Source organism: Rhinopithecus roxellana, chromosome 2 (genome assembly GCF_007565055.1).
Source record: "Rhinopithecus roxellana isolate Shanxi Qingling chromosome 2, ASM756505v1, whole genome shotgun sequence".
NCBI lineage: Eukaryota > Metazoa > Chordata > Mammalia > Primates > Cercopithecidae > Rhinopithecus > Rhinopithecus roxellana.
Genome location: NC_044550.1, coordinates 77,047,329 through 77,067,362, shown reverse-complemented (window position 1 = coordinate 77,067,362; position 20,034 = coordinate 77,047,329). Strand labels below are relative to the sequence as shown.

Genomic DNA, 20,034 nt, shown 5'->3' with positions numbered 1-20,034 from the left:
TAATGCATAAATGTATAACAACAACTTGGGATCGCTTGATAACCTCCCTTGGAATAAGGAAACCCAACCAGGCGCGTCCCCGCGCACCCGCGCGCGCGTACACAGACACACACACTCACACACGCTCTCACGCACACACACAGGTCAAAAGTTGATTTATTTCTGAGATCCCCTAGAATCTTTCTTCTCCCCGTTGCTAGCGGCTCTGGGCTTCTCGGCAGGGCGGTAGTGTGGTTGGGGGCGTGGGAGGGGCGCGGGGCGCCGAGGCGACGGAGGCGGGAGCCGGGTGCTGGTGCGTGCCGCGCCCGCTCCTGCCGGGTGAGAGTCCGGGCCGGGTTTTGCGCCGTGTCCGCGGTCTTGTCTCACGGCCTCCAGCCGCCGCCGCTGCCGTGTTTACTGAGCTCGCGCGTCCTGATATCACTCCGCTGGCATGGAGGAGGAGGAGGAGGTGGAGGAGCGAGAGGAGGAGGAGGAGGCGGCGGCGGCGGCGGCGAGCAGTTGATCATTGTGATGGTGGCAGGAGCAGCGGCGGCAGCGGCAGCCCAGCCGAGCGTTAGGTGCTGCTCTCCGCGCGGCGTTTTGCAAAGGACTTCACCGATCTACTTTTGCAGTCGCCTCGGACTGTCCATGTGTTTACTTCCCCCAGCCCGAGGATTCGATATCTAGGTTCCTGTGAAATGCAACTGAACAGCCAAAGTACTTTGAGAACACGGGGCGGCATAAACACCAAAACTTTTTTGTGGAAGGAAAATGCAATAAGCAAGCTTGCCGTTTTCCGATGCGGTGTGGAGTGAGTGTGTGTCGCGCGTGTCCGCACTGGAGGCATATGCTTGTGTGTGTACATGGGGTGTGTTTTTCGGTACGTAGGGAGAAAATGCTTGCCAACCACCGGAAATCTCCTGGAATTTATTAGAAAATAATGGATTATAAAAAGAAGGCAGGCGAGGAGCGGATCTCCCCTTGAGTTGCAACCCGATTTGCTGCTGGCTCAGTTTGTTGTGATTCTTTTTGTTGATAGGTGTCTGATGGTATTCCGATAACGTTCCCCCCTTTTCTTCCCCTCGAGCTTTTACAGTTTAAAAAAAGGAAACAAAAAACCACCCCAAAATCTCCCCCCCCTTTTTTTCGCCCCGTCGGGATCGCCGTTTCCATCCATGTGCTTGCGTCTCCCCCGCGTTCCACTTAAACTATTTTAATCCTTGGACCCAAGGAGGAGGCTGATAGGGGGGTGGATAAAAAAAGTTCTTCCAAAATAGTGTGCCCGGGGAGCAGGATGGGGGATTTCGCAGCCCCCGCTGCTGCCGCGAATGGCAGTAGTATTTGCATCAACAGTAGCCTGAACAGCAGCCTCGGCGGGGCCGGGATCGGTGTGAATAATACTCCCAATAGTACTCCCGCTGCTCCGAGTAGCAATCACCCGGCTGCCGGTGGCTGCGGCGGCTCCGGCGGCGGCTCGGCGGCCGTTCCCAAGCACAGCACCGTGGTGGAGCGGCTCCGCCAGCGCATCGAGGGCTGCCGGCGGCACCACGTCAACTGCGAGAACAGGTACCAGCAGGCTCAGGTGGAGCAGCTGGAGCTGGAGCGCCGGGACACCGTGAGCCTCTACCAGCGGACCCTGGAGCAGAGGGCCAAGAAATCGAGCGCCGGCACCGGCAAACAGCAGCACCCGAGCAAACCCCAGCAAGATGCGGAGGCTGCCTCGGCGGAGCAGAGGAACCACACGCTGATCATGGTGAGGGCGCACGGGCAGCGGGCTTGCGGCGCGCGTTGGGGGTTGTGGTGGTGGTGGCAGTGGGGGGCGCGTGGAGCTTCTTACTTAGGGGTACAAGGGTCTGATTTGCACGGTGGGTGAGGTGGGCTGAAGCCGAAGGGTTAATGTCAACTTTTCTTAGGGAAAAAGCTGCCGTCGCCGCTACCTGTTAATCTGTCAAGGTTGTCAGATTTGGGGAGGAGGGGGCGAGAGGGGAGAAGCCAGTCACGACTGCGAGCGGCGGAGGGAGCCTAGAGGAGCCTCGAAGTGAGGTGCTGGAAAAGTTTCCCCCCTTCCCTTTCTTAGATACCGATTTGAAAGAGTGAACCCCTGAGTTGAAACCTTGCTCCTCCTCTTCGCCGCTTCCCACCCCACCTCTAGCCGCGCCGCCTCTCCTCCCCAGACCCGTCCCCCTACGCCCACCCCTCTGCACATCCGCTGGGTGCGTGGAGATATTGATGCTGTCGCAGATTCTGGGCGGGCACCAGGCCCTCAACCCCTAGGGGGAAGCGGGGAAGGAGAGCCTCTCGCCTCCTCTCCCCAGCTCACCCACTTTGGGCTGAGAAAGTCTGAGAGTTTTGTGAATGAACTTTGAAGTGGGTGAGAAACGAGCGAGGGTGGTTGCGCGCGGGGGTGCTCGAGGGAGCGCGCGCGGATGCGGGGCGCGGGTGCGCTCCGCTGGTTGCTCGAGACTTGGGGCCAGCCCGGCAGGTGGAGCGGCTGGGAGGGTTAAGAGGGGAGCGGCCTGGAGGGGGCGGGAGGGGAAAGCAACACCCAAGGTTTGCGCCAAGAGGCCCCACCATACAGCTTCGCTTGGGATTCTTTCCTTTTTTCCTTTTAAACTTGCTTGCACGGAGTCCTCCCCTTGGCTCCCCCCGCCCCACTGCCCGCCAACTTTGGGGGCCTGCCTAATAAGCCCAGAGCTGTGGAAGGTAGCAGGGAGGTAAAAGAGGCTTAAATGGCTGGGTGGGCGGGTTCGAGGTAGGATGAGCAGCCAATGGCTTAACTTCTCCAGGAGGAAGGGGCAGTTCCCACCCCCAAGCCGGAGGCTAGAATCCTTTCTCTTATCTCCCTTCTCCGGTTCTTTTGCTTTCCTTTCTGGGTGAGGGGAGGCCGGAAGCTTGGGAAAGGTGTCTGCGCCCCCTCCCCCACCGCGCCGCCCGGGTGCTGGGTGGGCCGGGAGACGGGAATCCTGGAGCGTGCCGGGGCCGCGCACCTTCGCCCGTTTCCCGTGCAGACCGCCCCGCGATCGGCGGCGCAGAGCCCGGCAGGGGCTGCCCTCCCGTCGTGCGGTTTAGAAATCGCACACGTTCCCGGTCTGTGAGTCCCCGGCGCCGGGGGTGGTGCCAGTGCTGCCGCGGGCTTTCGCCGGGCGCTCGGGCCGGTGCTCGGTGACAAAGAGTCGGCTTGGGGGAGGGGAGGCGACGCTGCAGCGCTCGCTCCCCACCTCCCCCCACCCCGCACGTGAAGAGGAACAATTTGTTTATCTTGGGCCTCAAGAATCCTTCCCTCCTCCCAGTTCTCCGAGGGCGCCCAACCCCTCCTCCCTCCCCTCCCAGGTCGGCGCGATCCTGCCCAGTCCCGCCGGCAGCACCTTCCCTCCTCCTCTTCCTCCCCCCCTTCCTCCTCCTCCAGCCCCTCTTGCCCGCCTTCTCCCTCCCTTTTGGAACGTGGCCGTGGGGGAGGGAGCGGGAGGCGCTTTGTCCGCCTCGCGGCCCAGCTCAGCCCCCGGGGCCGCCGGGCTGGGAGGGTTGCTGCGCCCCGTGGCCCTGCCCCTTCCATCGCGGCTGTCCCCGCCCCGCCGCGCCCCCCATGCCCCCGCTCCCCTCCTCTCCCTTCCCCCTGCGGCTGAGGCTGCCCCGAGCGCGAAGAAGGGGCCGTCTCGGTTGGTTTTGAGGAAGAACGACAGTCCCGGAGTCGGGGGGAGGTTCTCGCTTTACAAACAGGAAGCCGAAAACCACTGACACACTGTAGCTTTTCTGATTGTAGCCGGAGGGGGGGCCGGTCCTGCATCTCGACTGTAGCTCCAGTCCCTTCTCCAACCTAGTTCTCTCCCAGCCCCCCTCGCGCCCGTCCACGGAGAAGGAGATTCATTTTGTGAACCTGAGTCTGAGAATTTAAGAGGAACTGAAGGTTTCATTCCTGCCCACCCCGCGTCCTCTTTTCGTGTGTTTGTACACCCCACGCGCATAGGTTGAGGAGAAGTTGGCTCCTTTCGGGAGGCTCCAAAATTCCCGTGCCACAGAATCTCTCACAACCTTTGGGGATCAAGGACTGCTGTGACGTTTACCTCGCCAGCTGGGCGACCCTGGAACAAAAGCCAGTGCCGTTTCCAGTGCCGGGTCTCTGGACACGGCAAGATGAGTAGCGTTTGCGACCAGAAAGTTTTGGTGTTTGGGTTCTGTTCTCTGGTTTCCGCCCTGGGAGATGGGTGGAGGGAGGGCTCGGGTGCGCGCGCCTGGGTTGTGATACACTCGCAGGTGGAAGCAAGCCCAGCCTCCTGACCTTACTGGGAAGAAGACAGCAAACCCAAGCCACAGCTTGCTTTTGAAAATGGAAAGATAATGCTTACTTGAATAGAGACATCAGCTGTAGATTTCATAGTGAATCTCAGTTTAGCAAATTAGCAACAGATAGACTTGAAAGATGACTGCCTGAAAACAAAATTTTCTATCAGTTTTATGACAGTGATTTAGCCTGTTGATTAGACTTATGCATTAATAAATGCCAAAGCTATGTACAGAATAGGAGTGTATTTTAGCTTCAGCTGTTACACGTGCATCTCTCACTGGTATGTGTGATGAGTGTAATGGATGTAATGTAAGCCTTAACTCTTAAGCAGAGTTACAAGTGAATTCTGTGTACCAAAAAAAAAGAAAAAAAAAAAACCCCCACATACTACACAAGTTATATTTCCTTTTAAAATAATTAGTTTAAAAAGTGACCTTGGCCTCTGAAATGAGAGTATTTTAGCAGTATGTATATGAGGTAAAATCTCAAAAATAGAGATTTAAAGAAAACGTTGCTCTTCATTTTCTTGAATTGACTGCTTTATTATAGTTGTACTCCAGTGAGGCACAGAACAATTAAATGTAGTTCTCAGATTGGGCGCTCTATTTGGAAAACCCTCAAAAAAAACAATGATCACCCACAGCCAGATAATAATAAGCTGATATAAAAATAAAGATGAATAGGATTCTTGACTAAAGTTTTATTGGTATTGTTTACCTTCTAAGGACCAGTATATCCAAAGTACTAAATAGCGATTAATTATCTTTCTGCCTTGCTTGGGTTAAGAAGGCAGTCTAATGAGGGCTTTGCCTCTTTTGATTTGTTTTCCTGTCTTACACATTTACAAGAGTGGGCATGAAAAACAACAAACAAAAAGCAGAGTGGGTGAGGGGTAAAATTTTTCCTTGGCTACAGGCTGCTGCAGAAGCGGCTGGGTTCTGTGTGGGTCCTCACCAACCCTGTTGATAGAGTAGGTGGCGCAGGCCTGGGTTTGAAGCTGCACTACCTAGGTATTAGGTCTGTTCTGAACATTAGTCAAATGATCCCACCCCAACCACCACCACTTTATTAACATAGAAGTTTTCTTCTTCCCCTCAAAAGACTTGGTGAAAACTATTGACTTCACCTGTCAGAGAGCTTCATTTGAAAATACATCTTTTAATTATTTGTGGTAACAAAAGGGGGCATTGTTTATTTGCTGTATTTGGAACTGAGGTCCTGGTTAAAATTTTAAGGTGAATTTCAATTGACAAGTTCATTTTCAAGCTGAGCAGGCACATCAAAAAGCATGACAGTGCATGCACAGTTTTCAAAATTTCAAAATGCTGATAGTCTTACTTGACCTAGATAAGACCCATATTGTTTTCATGACCTCTTCACTGTATTAGTACCATCGTAACTTTCAGAGTGTGCTTAATTTATATACAGCTTACAGACTGCATAAATCTATGTGACCCCTGTTCTGAAGAGCTTATCACATAATTCATAACATGCATTTGATAATAAATGCATTATTACTGAGTATTGGAGACAGCACAGCTATAGCCCGTCCAAAATGTTCCATCCATTCCTGGAATAGATTCAGGAAATGTCAACATATTAGTCCACTGCTAAATCTCCTTATACATGAATCTGGCTTCCCGTTTCTTACCCTGTTGAAGGTAAATTACTGGCTCTATCAATTTTTTTGGCAAGCTCGTATTACCAGGCTATTTCTACATCTTCCCTATGATAACCTTTTTTTCAGCTTATCCTGTTCTGCCGCTAGCATGGGTAACAGGATAGACTGTCTTTCAGAAAGCTTTCCATTACCCAACACAGTGTGCCTTAAGTTTGTGGAAAACTTTTTGAAATTTCATTTTTTCTGTCCTTCACATGCATTTTTTTCTTTTAATTCTCAAGAAGCATTTTTTAAAGCTCCAATACATATTTAATTCTGTTATGTTCTTTGGTTGTGGTACATTTTAGTACTGGGCAGCTAGTCGTCAGAAAAGTAGAAGCAGAGTTAGTTAACCATTAATCATAATCTACAAAATCCTCTTCAAGCTGGGTTCCTTCCCAAGGAAAGCCAAGTTTTCAGGAAGCTAGTATGCATGATACTTTCTATCCTGTCTCATTAGAATTATAAGGGCAAGCTTTAGAATCTTTTTCAGGTTTTCTGCCACCTGATAGGAGAAAAATGGTCAGTCCTGGTACATAGTTTACTGACATCTCTGGAAGAAGAAAGATGAGGAATTTAAACATTAAAATAGAGTTATATAGAGTTATTTTCTGAATATTGCTGTGAGACTAATAGCCAACTGTTGGTAAAGAGGTTTTCCTGCCCATTTGGTTGAGATAGGAATAAGATATTTCTCTCTCTCATGCATGCATGTACGCGCGTGCACGCACGCACACACACTCTCACACGTTCACTCATTCACTTACCCTGGTGAGGGTGCCAGACAAGGGATCTCGTGTAAGAACCTGTTTTGCATGTTACATAGTAATTCTTGGATACATTTGAAGTACTTGTGTGATTACTGTTCCCTGTTTGTTAAGTAACAGTCCTGTCTTATACTCTTGAGCTTAAAAGGCGAAATTCTGTTGTCTTTTTCCACATTACCCATCTTGGAGAACTGTGAAACCAATCAATTAGACATCAGACTCTTATAAAGAGGAACATATTTAAAACTCACTGTCAAGATTTTCATAGTGTCTACCTTTTAAGTCTCCCAAATAGCTTTATATTTTTCACTCTATTATTCAAAGGCTGATTATTGAGTTTTCAGATCCTCTGGCTGCTTGCTTTCTTTTTCCTTCCCCCACCTGCTGCCAACCTTTTGGTCTTTTCAGTGATCTTTAACACCTTTATCAAAGAGTGGGAAGAAGCAATAAGAAGAGAAAAAATTTAATTTTGGTGCTCCTGACTCTCAGAACTAATGAAACAATCGGATACAATACCATTTTGGATTTAATATGGATTTGCCTTTATTCTTCCTTAGCACAAATAATAAAGACTGAGTTTCTAATTTCATTCATTCATTCAGCAGCATTGGTACATTGTCTGTAGTGCTTCATGGAAGTTAAAATGCTAGATCACGCTCTTGCATCCAAGACTTTGACAATGTATATTCTCTGTAGATTTTCAGTATTATGCTAGCCACATTAAAAGGGATAACAATTTTTTTTTTTTTTGAGATGGAGTCTTGCTCTGTCGTCAGGCTGGAGTTAAGTGGTACAATCTCAGCTCACTGCAAACTCTGCCTCCTGTGTTCAGTTGATTCCCCTGCCTCAGCCTCCCCCGAGCAGATGGAACTACAGGCATGTACCACCATGCCCTGCTAGTTTTTTGTATTTTAGTAAAGACGATGTTTCACCATGTTGGCCAAGATGGTGTCGATCTCCTGACCTTTTGATCCACCCGCCTCAGCCTCCCAAAGTGCTGGGATTACAGGCGTGAGCCACCACACCCGGCCAAATTTTTAAAAATCAATATAGTCATTGGTGCTAATGACAGCAGTTTCAGGCTTCAAGGGTGTTATATCACCTTTCCATGATTTTTAAGGAAAACATAATATGCTTTACTTTCCTGTTGTTTCAAACCAATTTGACATTAGTATCTGCAAAATAAGTTAATTTGCAGATGACTGCTCCAAAATTACAGGATCCCCCACAAATTAAATTTTTATTACAAATACAGCCTGCTTTCCAGATTCCAAAAATTCACTATTCAGTTTTGTGAGTTGCAAATGTAGCTTCTGAAAAATCAGCTGTCACCAATAACTGATTAATTTAGTTTAATTTTTTTGTTATTGTTTAAATCTAAGAAATTTTAAAGAACAAAAGAAATAGGGTTAGATAAAATTACTCAGAAAATGGAGTTGAGGGCCTGCTGTATAATAAGTACTTAAAAATCATGGGGTTCCATTCAGTGGATCAGAGAAGGAGCACACTTTTTTAAAAGTCTACTTGGCAATTCCATCTGTGAAACAGTGGAGGGGTTTTTGAGTTCCTTTCTCCATTGGGGAGAGAAGAACAGCATTCAGCATTCTTTGAGGGTCACACGCACACATGGATAGGAGCAGGAAATTACGACTATGGCAAGCTGTGCATTCTTGGAGGAATTTAATAAAAAAATCTCAAAAGGTGGCTGGGCATGGTGGCTCATGCCTGTAATCCCAGCACTATGGGAGACTGAGATGGGTGAATCAGTTGAGGTCAGGAGTTCAAGACCGGCCTGACCAACATGGTGAAACCCCATCTCTACTAAAATACAAAAATTAGTTGGGCGTGGTGGCACACGCCTGTAATCCCAGCTACTTGAGAGGTGAGAGGCTGAGGCAGGAGAATTGCTTGAACATGGGAAGTGGAGGTTGCAGTGAGCCGAGATTGTGCCATTGCACTCCAGCCTGGGCAACAAGAGTGAAACTCCTCAAAAAAAAAAAAAAAAAAAAAAACCAAAAACGCTGGACGCAGTGGCTCACGCCTGTAATCCCAGCACTTTGGGAGGCCAAGAGGGCAGATCACGAGGTCAGGAGTTCGAGGTGAGCCTGACCAACAGGGTGAAACCCCATCTCTACTAAAAGTACAAAAATTAGCCGGGTGTGGTGGCGCATGTCTATAATCCCAGCTACTTGGGAGGCTGAGGCAGGAGAATTGCTTGAACCAGGGTGGTGGAGTTTGCAGTGAGCTGAGATCGTGCCACTGAACTCCAGCCTGGTGACAGAGCGAGATCCCGTCTCAAAAAAACAAAACAAAACAAATCTCAAAAGGCTTGTAGTACTTCCTCTGACATAAAGAAAGTGATTCCGCACGAATAATTTAGGCACCTTTTGATTATATTGGACTTCCCATTGGTTGGAAATAACCTTTCTGCTGAAGTAGAACCTTTTAAAATGCTAATAGCTAACATTCATCCCCCTTTCGCAATGGCTTAACAACTGTAGCAAACTTAAGTGAAATACTTAGTTTTTAACTACGAACTTTCAGAATTTTCCTAACTCCTTTTATCTCCATCCTGTTGAGTAGAATCTGGTTGTGTATCATTTCATGTTTATGGACCCTCCAGCCCTCAACTGTTAACAGCGTTTACTTCCATGGGTAAAGGAGGTTATTAGGTTACATTGCTGTGTATCTCTTCTTCCCTTTCCCAACATCTTTCTCCACCTCCAGAGTACGTCTGGACAGGGGCTTCTATCCCTTCAAAGGAAAAGGCCGAAGTGCTCTAAGTCTGTTTGTGTAGATTCAACCTGGGTTGCAACTGTGACTCAAAAGGATCGCACAGCTCTGAAAGACATGCTCTGCTTGTGCCCTTTATTCTCACTCTGGTTGGTTATTTTTCTTTCTTTGTTTGTTAGATGCTGAAAGTAGCTCAGTGACTGAGAGTGAATCTAAAAGGCTGGGTACCCAGTAAAGGGCTTGAACCAGTGGTAAGGTAGGAGAGGCAAAAAGGGATGAGCATTTTGGAGGCATCACCTAGAGTGGATATCAGGGTAGAGAGACATGTGAGAGCATGTGTGGATAAACAGACTATATGTTGGTGCTTTGGGAGTTTACAGAAGTAAAGCATGCTTTTAGTAACCTATTCTGAACTTGGAGAACTTACTGAAACTCAAATATATATTTTTAAGAGCTAATGGCTATATTGTTTGTACCTGGAAAACAAATCATGTTCCTGAAATATTTCTGTGCTCTCTTAAATTATTACTACTGCTATGTGAATGGATTTACTATAGGATTCCTTTAATTCTTTTTTTTTTGGTCTTGCTTTTTTTCCGGAGACAGGGTCTCACTCTGTCACCCAGGCTGTAGTGCAGTGGCACGATCTACTTTCCCATGTTCAGGCAGTTCCCCTGCCGCAGCCTCCCAAGTAGCTGGGACTACAGGTGCTCTCCACCACTTCCGGCAAATTTTTTGTATTTTTGGTAGAGATGGGTTTTTGCTGTGTTTCCCAGGCTGGTCTCGAACTCCTGAGCTCAGGCAATCCGCCTGTCTCGGCCTTCCAGAGTGTTGGGATTACAGGCATGAGCCACTGAGCCTGGCCTTAATTCATTGATTATTAACTGGTAGAGGTTTGGGCCTACCCCAGGAATATTTGGCAATGCAGGGAGACATTTTTGGTTGTCACAGCTGGAGGGCTGCTGCAGGTGTCTAGAAGGTAGGGGTAGAGGTGGGTAGAAGGAAGGGATTCTACTAATATCCTACAAGAGATTACACCCATAACAGAGGGTTACCTGATCCAAAATATTGCTGCTGATGAGGGGCCCTGCTGTAAACAAAGAGCTCTCCTGGAGTTTTGAAAATATGAAAGAAGATGGGTTTACACATGTGGCATTACTCTCAGCTTTTTGAAAACACTCATTACTTGAAGAGTGGAGAGAGGCAGAAGTGCAGCGATGAGGTGAAGGATGCCTGGGAAGAAGTTAGAGGACTGCTGTGTTGCATGGCAGCGCCATCCTAGCTGGCCATGTGGTATGATGTTCTGACTGTTTACTTCATGATTGTTATCTCTTCTTGCCTGTCAGAAAGGTGAACGGTTGTCTTTTTTTGAGACGGAGTCTTGCTCTGTCACCGAGGCTAGAATGCAGTGGCGTGATCTCAGCTCACTGCAACCTCCGCCTCCCGTGTTGAAGCGATTCTCCTGCCTCAGCCTCCCGAGTAGCTGGGATTATAGGCATGCGCTATCACGCCTGGCTAATTTTTGTATTTTTAGTAGAGATGAGGTTTCGCCATGTTGGTCAGGCTGGTTTTGAACTCCTGACCTCATGATCTGCCTGCCTTGGCCTTCCAAAGTGCTGGGATTACAGGTGTGAGTCACCACGCCTGGCCAGTTGTCATTCTTTTTACCTCACAGAGTCATTGATCAAACGAGTTAGTATATGTAAAAGTCCTGAACACCTTATGGTGCTGCACAAATGCTAGGCATGTTTTAATGAATTACTTTCATTTCACTTAGTTGTTGCCTTCTGCCCAAATGCAGACTTCAAGTTGAGTGATTTGAGGCTGATTTCACTCGTGCACAAGCCAACGTCTCCTGAACGTGTGCTGAACAACTGCTGCACATTGGCCACTGTTTTAGCCACTGGGGATGCAGTGGTGAACAGGATGTCCTTGTTCTCAGTGGGACTGCAGCAGGACATAGTTTCACATTTCAAATTAGTTTTATGAAATGGTATTTGTTGTCTTATTAGACATGTAAATGGAAACACTTAAAAAAACTTTAATATTTAGGAAAATCCTAAGGGCGTTAGATGGCTTTGTATCTTCTTGCAAGCATTGCTTTCTGTAACAAAATTCATTTCAAATAAAACTGTGCAGAGGAGAGGATTAGTTGGTGTGGTGGGGATTAAGATTAAAGTATGGTATAGTTATTAAAAATGAGGCAGATTGTCTTTCTTTCCCCCCTTGTCTTTGGGACTAGGTGACACTTGTAGCACCACAATCATGGCTTGACGTTGAGCTTTTAGAGGAAACTAGACAAAGAGGAGAACATTTAGAAAGAAGCATGCAGGAAGGTGCAAAGTCTTGAAACAATGTCACAGGAAGAACAGTTGGAAGACCTGGAGGTGTTTAGTCTGATTTAGGGGGTGATAGGATTGCTTTCTTAAAATATTTGAAGGACTGTCACTTGAAGAAGGGATTAGATGTGCTCTGTATGGCCTCAAGGGGATAAATTTAAGATCTTTGGTTGACAGTTATTAGGATCCAGGTTGTGGTTTAATAGATATATTTAAAAAGACAATCTTATGAAAATTTAAGCTGTTCAAAGACGAAATAGGCTGCTTTGCTGAGTAGAACTGTCCCAGCAAAAGTTGTTCATTTGGCTGGAACATTGGAGAGGGATTGGGACTTTGTCTATTCATTATTATATTTCCATGACTTGAAAGGACCTACTTGTACATAGGAGGAACTCTAAATTTAATTTGTTGAATAAATTACTAAATAAAAGTAAATAGGTTAAGAAGTGACTTAATTCCTCCCTTCAATGTTATTTCCTTTCTCAGAAGTAACTACAGTCTGGAATCTTTCTCCAGACCCTCTTCTATTCACTTACACATATATTATATATTGTACATATTGTACATAATCACATATTCATTTTTTCCTACATAAATGGAATCATATTATGTATACTTGTCTGAAATAGTTTTTTCTCTTTCATATATTTTAGAGAGCCCATCCAAGTTGGTACATATAGATCCTCAACTCATTCTTTTTAACTGCTATATAGCATTCCATATTATGACCATTTCATAATTTATTGAATGATTCTCTATTGATAGATACTTTAGTGGTTTCTTGTTTTTTGCCAAATAAATGTTTCTGTAATGAACATCCTTATCCATATATCCTTATACATATGTGAGCATTTCTGTGGCACAGATTTAGGGTTCTTTCTATAGATATAATATGTGTAAAGAGAAAAATGTTGGCGGAAAAATCTCTTAATCTAATACAGTTTAATATAGCACCTGAATCTTATTACAGCCCATTTTAGGGCAAATGATAATTATGTCTCCTTAACAATATGGCTTAAAACAGTATCAACTCTAGTAACTGGTGTTGGTCTTTGCACAGAACACTACTAGTTTTTAAAGGATGTGTATTTGGCAAATAACACATAGGATTGACATTCCTTTTTCTCAGCTGGCCCTTAAAGAGGTTTTACTGAAGGAGGAACCTGCTCAACCAGGTCCTGCTCATTCTGTGAAAGTGGGAAATTCACTTCCTTGAACAAGTTTGTGGTTCTTTTTACCTTTCCTGAGCTTTGTGTTTCATAAGCGTGATTATATGGCTTTATTTGCAAAATGTATTTCAGTGGGTGATACAGTACCTGGGGTGTTCATGGGTGCAGATCGGAGTGGTCATAAAAATCTCAGGTCTGTGAGTTGCCACTTCCTACAGATTAAATTACCCTGACTAATCCAGTCATCTGTGTAACACGGTAATAACAACCTGCTGACCTGGCCAACTGTAGAAAATGCATCAAAATGACTTGCCTCGACAGGCACCTTATAGCATTTGTTTAGACAGTGAGAAGTCCTATCAGTTTTCATTATAAACAGGTGCTGCAGTGGTCTGACTGCCCTTCATCAGAGTTCTTAGTTGTTTTGCTTTCCCTTTGGCATAGCAGCTCCCCTACACTGAGATAATAATAATTATCGTCTATATTTTTATAATAGCTGGAGCAACCTGGCTCCAGAATCTGTGCTCTTGGTTACTACATTTTTCTGCCTTCACCTGACTGCAGTGTTTCTTCTTGGAAAGGTTGTCTGAGCAACTGCATTTTCTAAATAGCTGTGTTTTCCCAAAGAGCAGTTCTCATCTATTTGACTTTCCTTTATTGGTCTGAACAGGAGCCACAGTTCAGGGACATGGTAGTGCTGGTTCTTGCCAGGCCGTGCTGTTTTATGATGAGGTCCCCAACTTTGCTGTCTCCTGGTCTCACATACCTCTGGCCTTGAGTGTTTCTCCTCTCCCCATCTCCTTTCCCACCACGTCATGTTCTACCTTTGTGACAGTGACAATAGGACCTGGAACCTTGTACAAGGTGCATGTGGCAATGATTTGACCCAGAGAGATAAACCAAGGGTGGGAATGTACGTGATCCGGGGCCTAAACATTATATGTCATTCTCTACCAAATGATTCCAATAAACTAAGTATTATGCTTCAATTTAAAATCTAGATTTGGTTTAGGCATTTTTTTTGCCATTTAGCTGGGCCCATAGCATCTTATTGCTTCCTTCTTTATTCTGAACCTTTGGCTAGCTAAGTTAATGCAGCTATGTGCTCACTATAAGCTTTAGGGAAGGGGGCTTCCTCATTCCCAAGATAGCTAGGTGCCTTCTATTTCAGTGGCTTAAATAGCAAAAGTTGGTTATGTACATACAACAAAAAACTTCTCTCTTAATCTTGCACCTAGGCCATCCAATATGATAAATTAAGAGATTCTATTTTTATTTCTTTTATTTTTTGAGATGGAGTCTCACCCTGTTACCCAGGCTGGAGTGCAGTGGCACGATCTTCGCTCACTACAACCTCTGCCTCCTGGGTTCAAGCAATTCTCCTGCCTCAGCCTTCTGAGTAGCTGGGACTACAGGTGCATGCCACCATGCCTGGCTAATTTTTTTGTATTTTTAGTAGGGATGGGGTTTCACCATACTGGCCAGGCTGGTCTCGAACTCCTGACCTCATGATCCACTTGCCTTGGCCTCCCAAAGTGCTGGGATTCCAGGCATGAGCCACCGTGCCCGGCCCCAAATAAAGAGATTCTTAAGGGTGCTGCTCTGGTCGTGCAATAAAATTTCAACCTGTAACTTTTCCTTAATTATTTAGTTTAGCTACTCTACTGTCCCTCTGAGGAGTGCCATCTTATTTTTTGTGTGTTTGCCTCTAATATTTCATGGTTCTATTTCTTTTATTTCTAGCACTAGTATGTTTTCTTTCAAGGATGACTTTCACCTATATGCAAGGTAGGCAACTGTCGTGCATTTTGCATGAAGTACAACACTTCTCTTTTTATTGATTATAGATAAATGGTTATCTAAATGTTTTGAATGTTAGTTATTTCATAGCTATCTGACTATAACAACTATTAGATAAAAACTCTTTTCCAAAGACTATTGAGATTACAGCTGTTGCAATAAACATCTAATTTCTAATTCCTTTGGAAAACATTTTATTTTTATTTGAAAGAGTCCAGAGATGATTTATAATAGGTAATAAATGACTAAAATCAAATCTTAACCTTATTATGGATTTTGTTGTTGTTGTTAAGAGATAGGGTCTCACTTTGTTGCCCAGGCTGGTCTCTAACCCCTGCTTTAAACTGTCCTCCTGCCTTAGACGCCTAAAGTGCTGGGATGATAGGCATGAGCCACTGTGCCCCGCTGGATTTTTGTTCTTAATATAACTCAAAAAGTGAGTGTTTCAGACCGTTTCTTTAAAGAAAAATGTGGCAGTTTCAAGGCTATTCCAGCTTGGGCAACAGGGTAAGACTCTGACTCAAAAAAAAAAAAAAAAAAAAGAAGACACAGGGGCTTGCTCTGTCACTCAGGCTGGAGTGCAGTGGCACCTCTTAGCTCACTGCAGCCTCCAACTCCTGGGCTCAAGGGATTCTCCTGCTTCAGCCTCCTCAGTAGCTGGGACTACAGGTGTGTGCCACCATGCCTGGCTAATTTTTAAAATTTTTTGTAGAGATGGTTTCTCACTATGTTGCCCAGGCTGGTCTCAAACACCTGACCTCAAGTGATCCTCCTGCCTTGGCCTCTCAAAGTGTTGGAATTACAGGCATGGGCCACAGTGCCTGGCCTAAAGGCTAATTTTGACAGAATAGCCAAATAGCCATATGAATTTATAAATAGGAGTATCTTGTTAACATATACGCAAAGAAGTTTGACATATGTCAGAATTCAACAAATTTTGTGGATACCAAGTCAAAGAAGATAGGAAATTTTCATTGTTTAGTCTTGAATTTTGGCTTCAGGATGCCTTAGTGATAATACTGCCAGAGTCCCCAACTGGGGCACACCATAACGTTCCCTTCCTATGCTGCCATCTTCTGTTCCTGGCTCCTTTTGTCCCCAGTTCTAATCCACTGTGGGATTTCAGTCCATCCTTTCCCCTCTCTCACTGGGGACAGTGTGTGGCGACAGCAGTGGACTCCTTGGCCAAGCATGCAGGTGGCATTTGTCTTTAATCACTGAACGTATTTCCTCACGGTGGTGTGTGCAGATCAGCACCCCATGGGTTGTAACATCCTCTTACTATTCCCATCCTGCGGTAGCCCTCTGCCCGGAGATTCTCTGATGTTTGGTAAACAGAGGTGGTTTATATAAAGAAGCAGCTCTCTCCGTTTAGAAGTTGTTATGGCTAAATGGTTGAAAATGTATTTTGCAGTTTAACTAGGAATTCTTAAATGGTTTGCAGCTGCTATTGGATTTTTCACGTTCATTTTCTTCAATGAAGCATGGAGACAATGATTTTAGATTTGGATTTCATGCTGCTTAATTCTTAGAACCTATTGAAGGAATGTTTGAAAAAGTTGTTAGTGAAAACTGTAAATAACCACACTCAAAAATACTTCTGGCAAGCTGTATTTGTTAGAGTGGAATATGTCTGGAGCCCACAGTGAACTAGGAACATGGAATGGTGACTTGGAGGGTGACAAGATGTGACAATCAGGGATGTCTGGCATTCAGGCTGTTGAAATTTAAATGGGCTATTGCTTTTTTAGTGTTTGCTCCTGTTCTTAGATTTAAAGGATTTATATGAATCATTCAGGGGCTTTTTATTAACTTTCAGTTTGTGGTTGAGATTGGAATTGGAAGGCTCAGAAAGATGTAACAGTAGTTTCAAGTAAAGGAGCTTAATGATAGTGTGTGCCTGTGAGAATCATGCCTTCGTCCCCTCCACGGAGGCTCAGGTTGTTTGTGTTACTGGTTTGGTAGGGTTTGTGTTTATCTGTGGTCTGGAATGTCAAAGGATTGCAAACTAGAGAACTTTGCTTTCCTCTTTATTCTGAAGTAATGGTGTAGGAGTTTCTGGTATTGACTTCTGGGGGTGGAGACCACCATATATGGAAGAAGAAAGGAGGATTGGCTGGCTTTGATATTCTCATCCACTTTTTCTAATGCCATTTTCATTACTCTATTAACAAAGATAGTGCATACTTTGAATATTTATGTCTATCTTTTCCTTCAAAGTGTGATGCACACTTGTTTTCTTCAACTTTTTGTAATGTATGTGTTTACGATACACTAAAGAGCAATGAATTTGAGGAGCCAGATAATTAGCTTTGACAGACTTACAGAAATGAGGCTGTAAGGAAGAAGCAGGAGGATTGCTTAGAAAAATATTTGATTACTGGGCTTGAGAAAAATTATCTAGAAGGACAATTTTCAATGTTAAAACCCACAGCCATATGGGTAGCACAGGTTGTAGGAAGAAGTGACTACTTTTGTGACTTTTTGAAAAAATTTAAACTTTGTTTATAGTTTAAAAAATCTCCTTTAAAATTTTCAAAATAGAATTTTTAAATGGAGAAATTCAAAGCATTGAACAATAAAATGGGAGGAAGAAAAAGCAACCCAGCCACTGGTGCTAAATTTCCTAAGGTTGTTCACATAGCCCTTTAACTTCAACCGCTTTCTTAGCATCATTGTTTATCATTTTTTGCAGAACGTTTGTTTAATAGCTAGCTTACCTTAATAAATGGTTTTCCTGGCCGGGCGCGGTGGCTCACGTCTGTAATCCCAGCACTTTGGGAGGCCGAGTCGGGCGGATCACGAGGTCAGGAGATCGAGACCATCCTGGCTAACACGGTGAAACCCTATCTCTACTAAAAATACAAAAAATTAGCCGGGCGTGTGGCGGCGCCTGTAGTCCCAGCTGCTCCGGAGGCTGAGGCGGGAGATGGCATGAACTCAGGAGGCGGAGCTTGCAGTGAGCTGAGATTGCGCCACTGCACTCCAGCCTGGGCAACAGAGCGAGACTCCGTCTCAAAAAAAAAAAAAAAAAAAGAAAAGAAATAGTTTTCCTTTCACTTTGGTGGCTCATACATTTGGGGAAGTGACCTTCAAGAAATGTGACTCATTTTGCACCAACTTGACTTAGTCATCCATCCAGCCTCTCCCAATTTGGGGATCCTTTGCAAAGGGAATGATTAAACACTGCCAGTGTCTATAAAGAGGGAGATTAACCATGGGTTAGGTTAAATTATTCCTGCTATTGTACATTATTTTGTATTTTCTGGACTAATAAGAAAACTTGACAAAGTGTAAGAGGTTGATTATGGCACAAAGTGGGGAGGGTAAGATTCATGTCATCTGAGATTAAACAAGGCTCCAGTATTGCTATCATTTCTGTGGCCCTTTCTCCCTGGGTTAAATTATGCCCTCATCCACAATGGAGGTCATGATAATACGCAGTGGGGGGAAAGGGATATATCTAGAACATTCTGGGATATACTGGGCTTATTGCCCCTATGAGAGAGGCAGCAGGAGGCTTTTTAGGGGAATTTCACTGAAAAACAAAATGTGCAGACACTTCACAGTCAAGGCTATGGGATGAATTACATTTGGCTCCTGCCACCTCTTAGCATCGAGGTCTCTATGCATCAACTAGGGAATTGCTTAAAGGAAGCCCCTCCCAGGAATGAGTGGGGACAGCCAAAAACCAAAAGGATTTCCCTATAAATTGAACCCAGTGTCACCAGAGATCAGTGTGAGGAACTCTGTTATAATGTCCAGCTTTTCTTCTGTCCACACCCAGGAGTTGCTCCTGTTCCCGCCACCCCATTCTTAGGTCTTTTGTTCCATGAATAAATATTATGTGGTTTGGTGCTCATTACTCTTTGATATGAAAAAAGGCAATTCATTAGGTTGAAGGAGAAGGGGGAGGGAGATACCATTTTTCACCAGCGCATCAAGCGTGGTTACACTGATTTGAATTCCCAGAAAAGTAATAAAACAGTGAAAATAATGATAAAACAGCTCCTGGGCTGACAGCTGTGCAGCACATGGGGACACTGAAGACAGGCCCCACTGTTGCAGCAGGACAATATTGTGGAGCATATGGTGCCGTGGCAAGCCAGTTGTTGAACTCCGTGGCTGGCTTTTGTTTGGGGAACTCTCTCAGCATTGGGTGTATGGTGGCTCTTCAGAAACTTCTGGTCTCATTGGCAAGAGGGCCCTTGGCCCCATGCCAGCCTTGCTGTACGGTGGCTGACCCAGGCCATGTGGAAAAGCTCATGCTTGGAAAACATTCACTCCTCCTTACTTTGGTCACTAATCAAATCATTTGTTCAACAAATATAAATTGGAATCTTTTTTCACAGCAGCCCAGTGGCTACATTACAGAGGGACAATTTCCTCCAAGAATGCCAATTAATTATTAGATGCATTAATTCATTGGTGCTCAGTACTTCTTGTAGGAGTGAAAGTTGTTTTGTTTTTAATGCTTTTTGAGCACTTTGCACATGACGTCTTTATTCTTAAGGCTTAAATAGCTAAAATCAGCAAGTGTCTAGAGCCAGGGTTGCTGCTAGAAAGGAGATAGAGTATCCGTCTATGTGGTTTTTACAAGACAGTGTTAAAATAGGCCCTTTGCTGAGCATGGGTCTATTTTTTAAATGTGTGAAGCCGGCATGTGTATATGCATAAAAAGGCTAATTAACTCCACTTTCCTCCAGAGAGGTCTCCTTGGCTGCCCTGTGAGTGTGCTCCACTGTGGCCAGAGTTGCACCATCCTCCTGAGCCCTTTATAACTTCAACACCTCTGTAGTTATGGACACCCATTCTGGTTTCTTTTCTTTTGATTCCAAAGTGCAAAGGATGATCCAGCAGGGCTACTCGGTCCTGGGAGAGGTTCCTTCAAACGCAGCAGAAGGCGAGGCTCAGAGAGAATCACACTCCATGAGGAGGGGCTGTAGCCTGTGCCATTGTGCTTCGTGCCTGAGAATATTTTTATTGCAAGAGCTAAAAGGAGAAAACGGGTGATATTCACACTCTGATCGAAGAGCACCAAATGTCACCATATTCTTGGTCTCTATGGGACCTTTTTTTGCAGAACACCCATGAAGGTTGGTGGGGTTATGGTGCTGGGATGAGTGAATTTCTTTTTCTCATGAACAAATGTCATTAAAAGGCCAAAATCTACTGGAAAAAAATACACATGTATGCATATGTATATTTATTTCTGTGGTGTTTTTCTAATCACTCATCGGAGTTTATATTTTAACACTGGGCTCTGCAAGGGGAACTGATATTTTTTCAGGCTTTAGTTTTTACA

The 20,034-nt window shown here is 45.0% G+C and overlaps 1 protein-coding gene across 1 annotated transcript in view; it reads left to right on the top strand.

Moving 5' to 3' along the window:
• Positions 1 to 424: 424 nt before the first annotated feature.
• The window catches only part of MAML3 (mastermind like transcriptional coactivator 3), a 437,193-nt gene continuing 417,583 nt past the window's right edge, over positions 425 to 20,034 (top strand). The window contains exon 1 of the mRNA XM_010353469.2: positions 425 to 1,732. Within this exon, the coding sequence (XP_010351771.1) occupies positions 1,274 to 1,732 (459 nt within the window). The 5' untranslated portion in view covers positions 425 to 1,273. The remainder of the gene's footprint in view (positions 1,733 to 20,034) is intronic.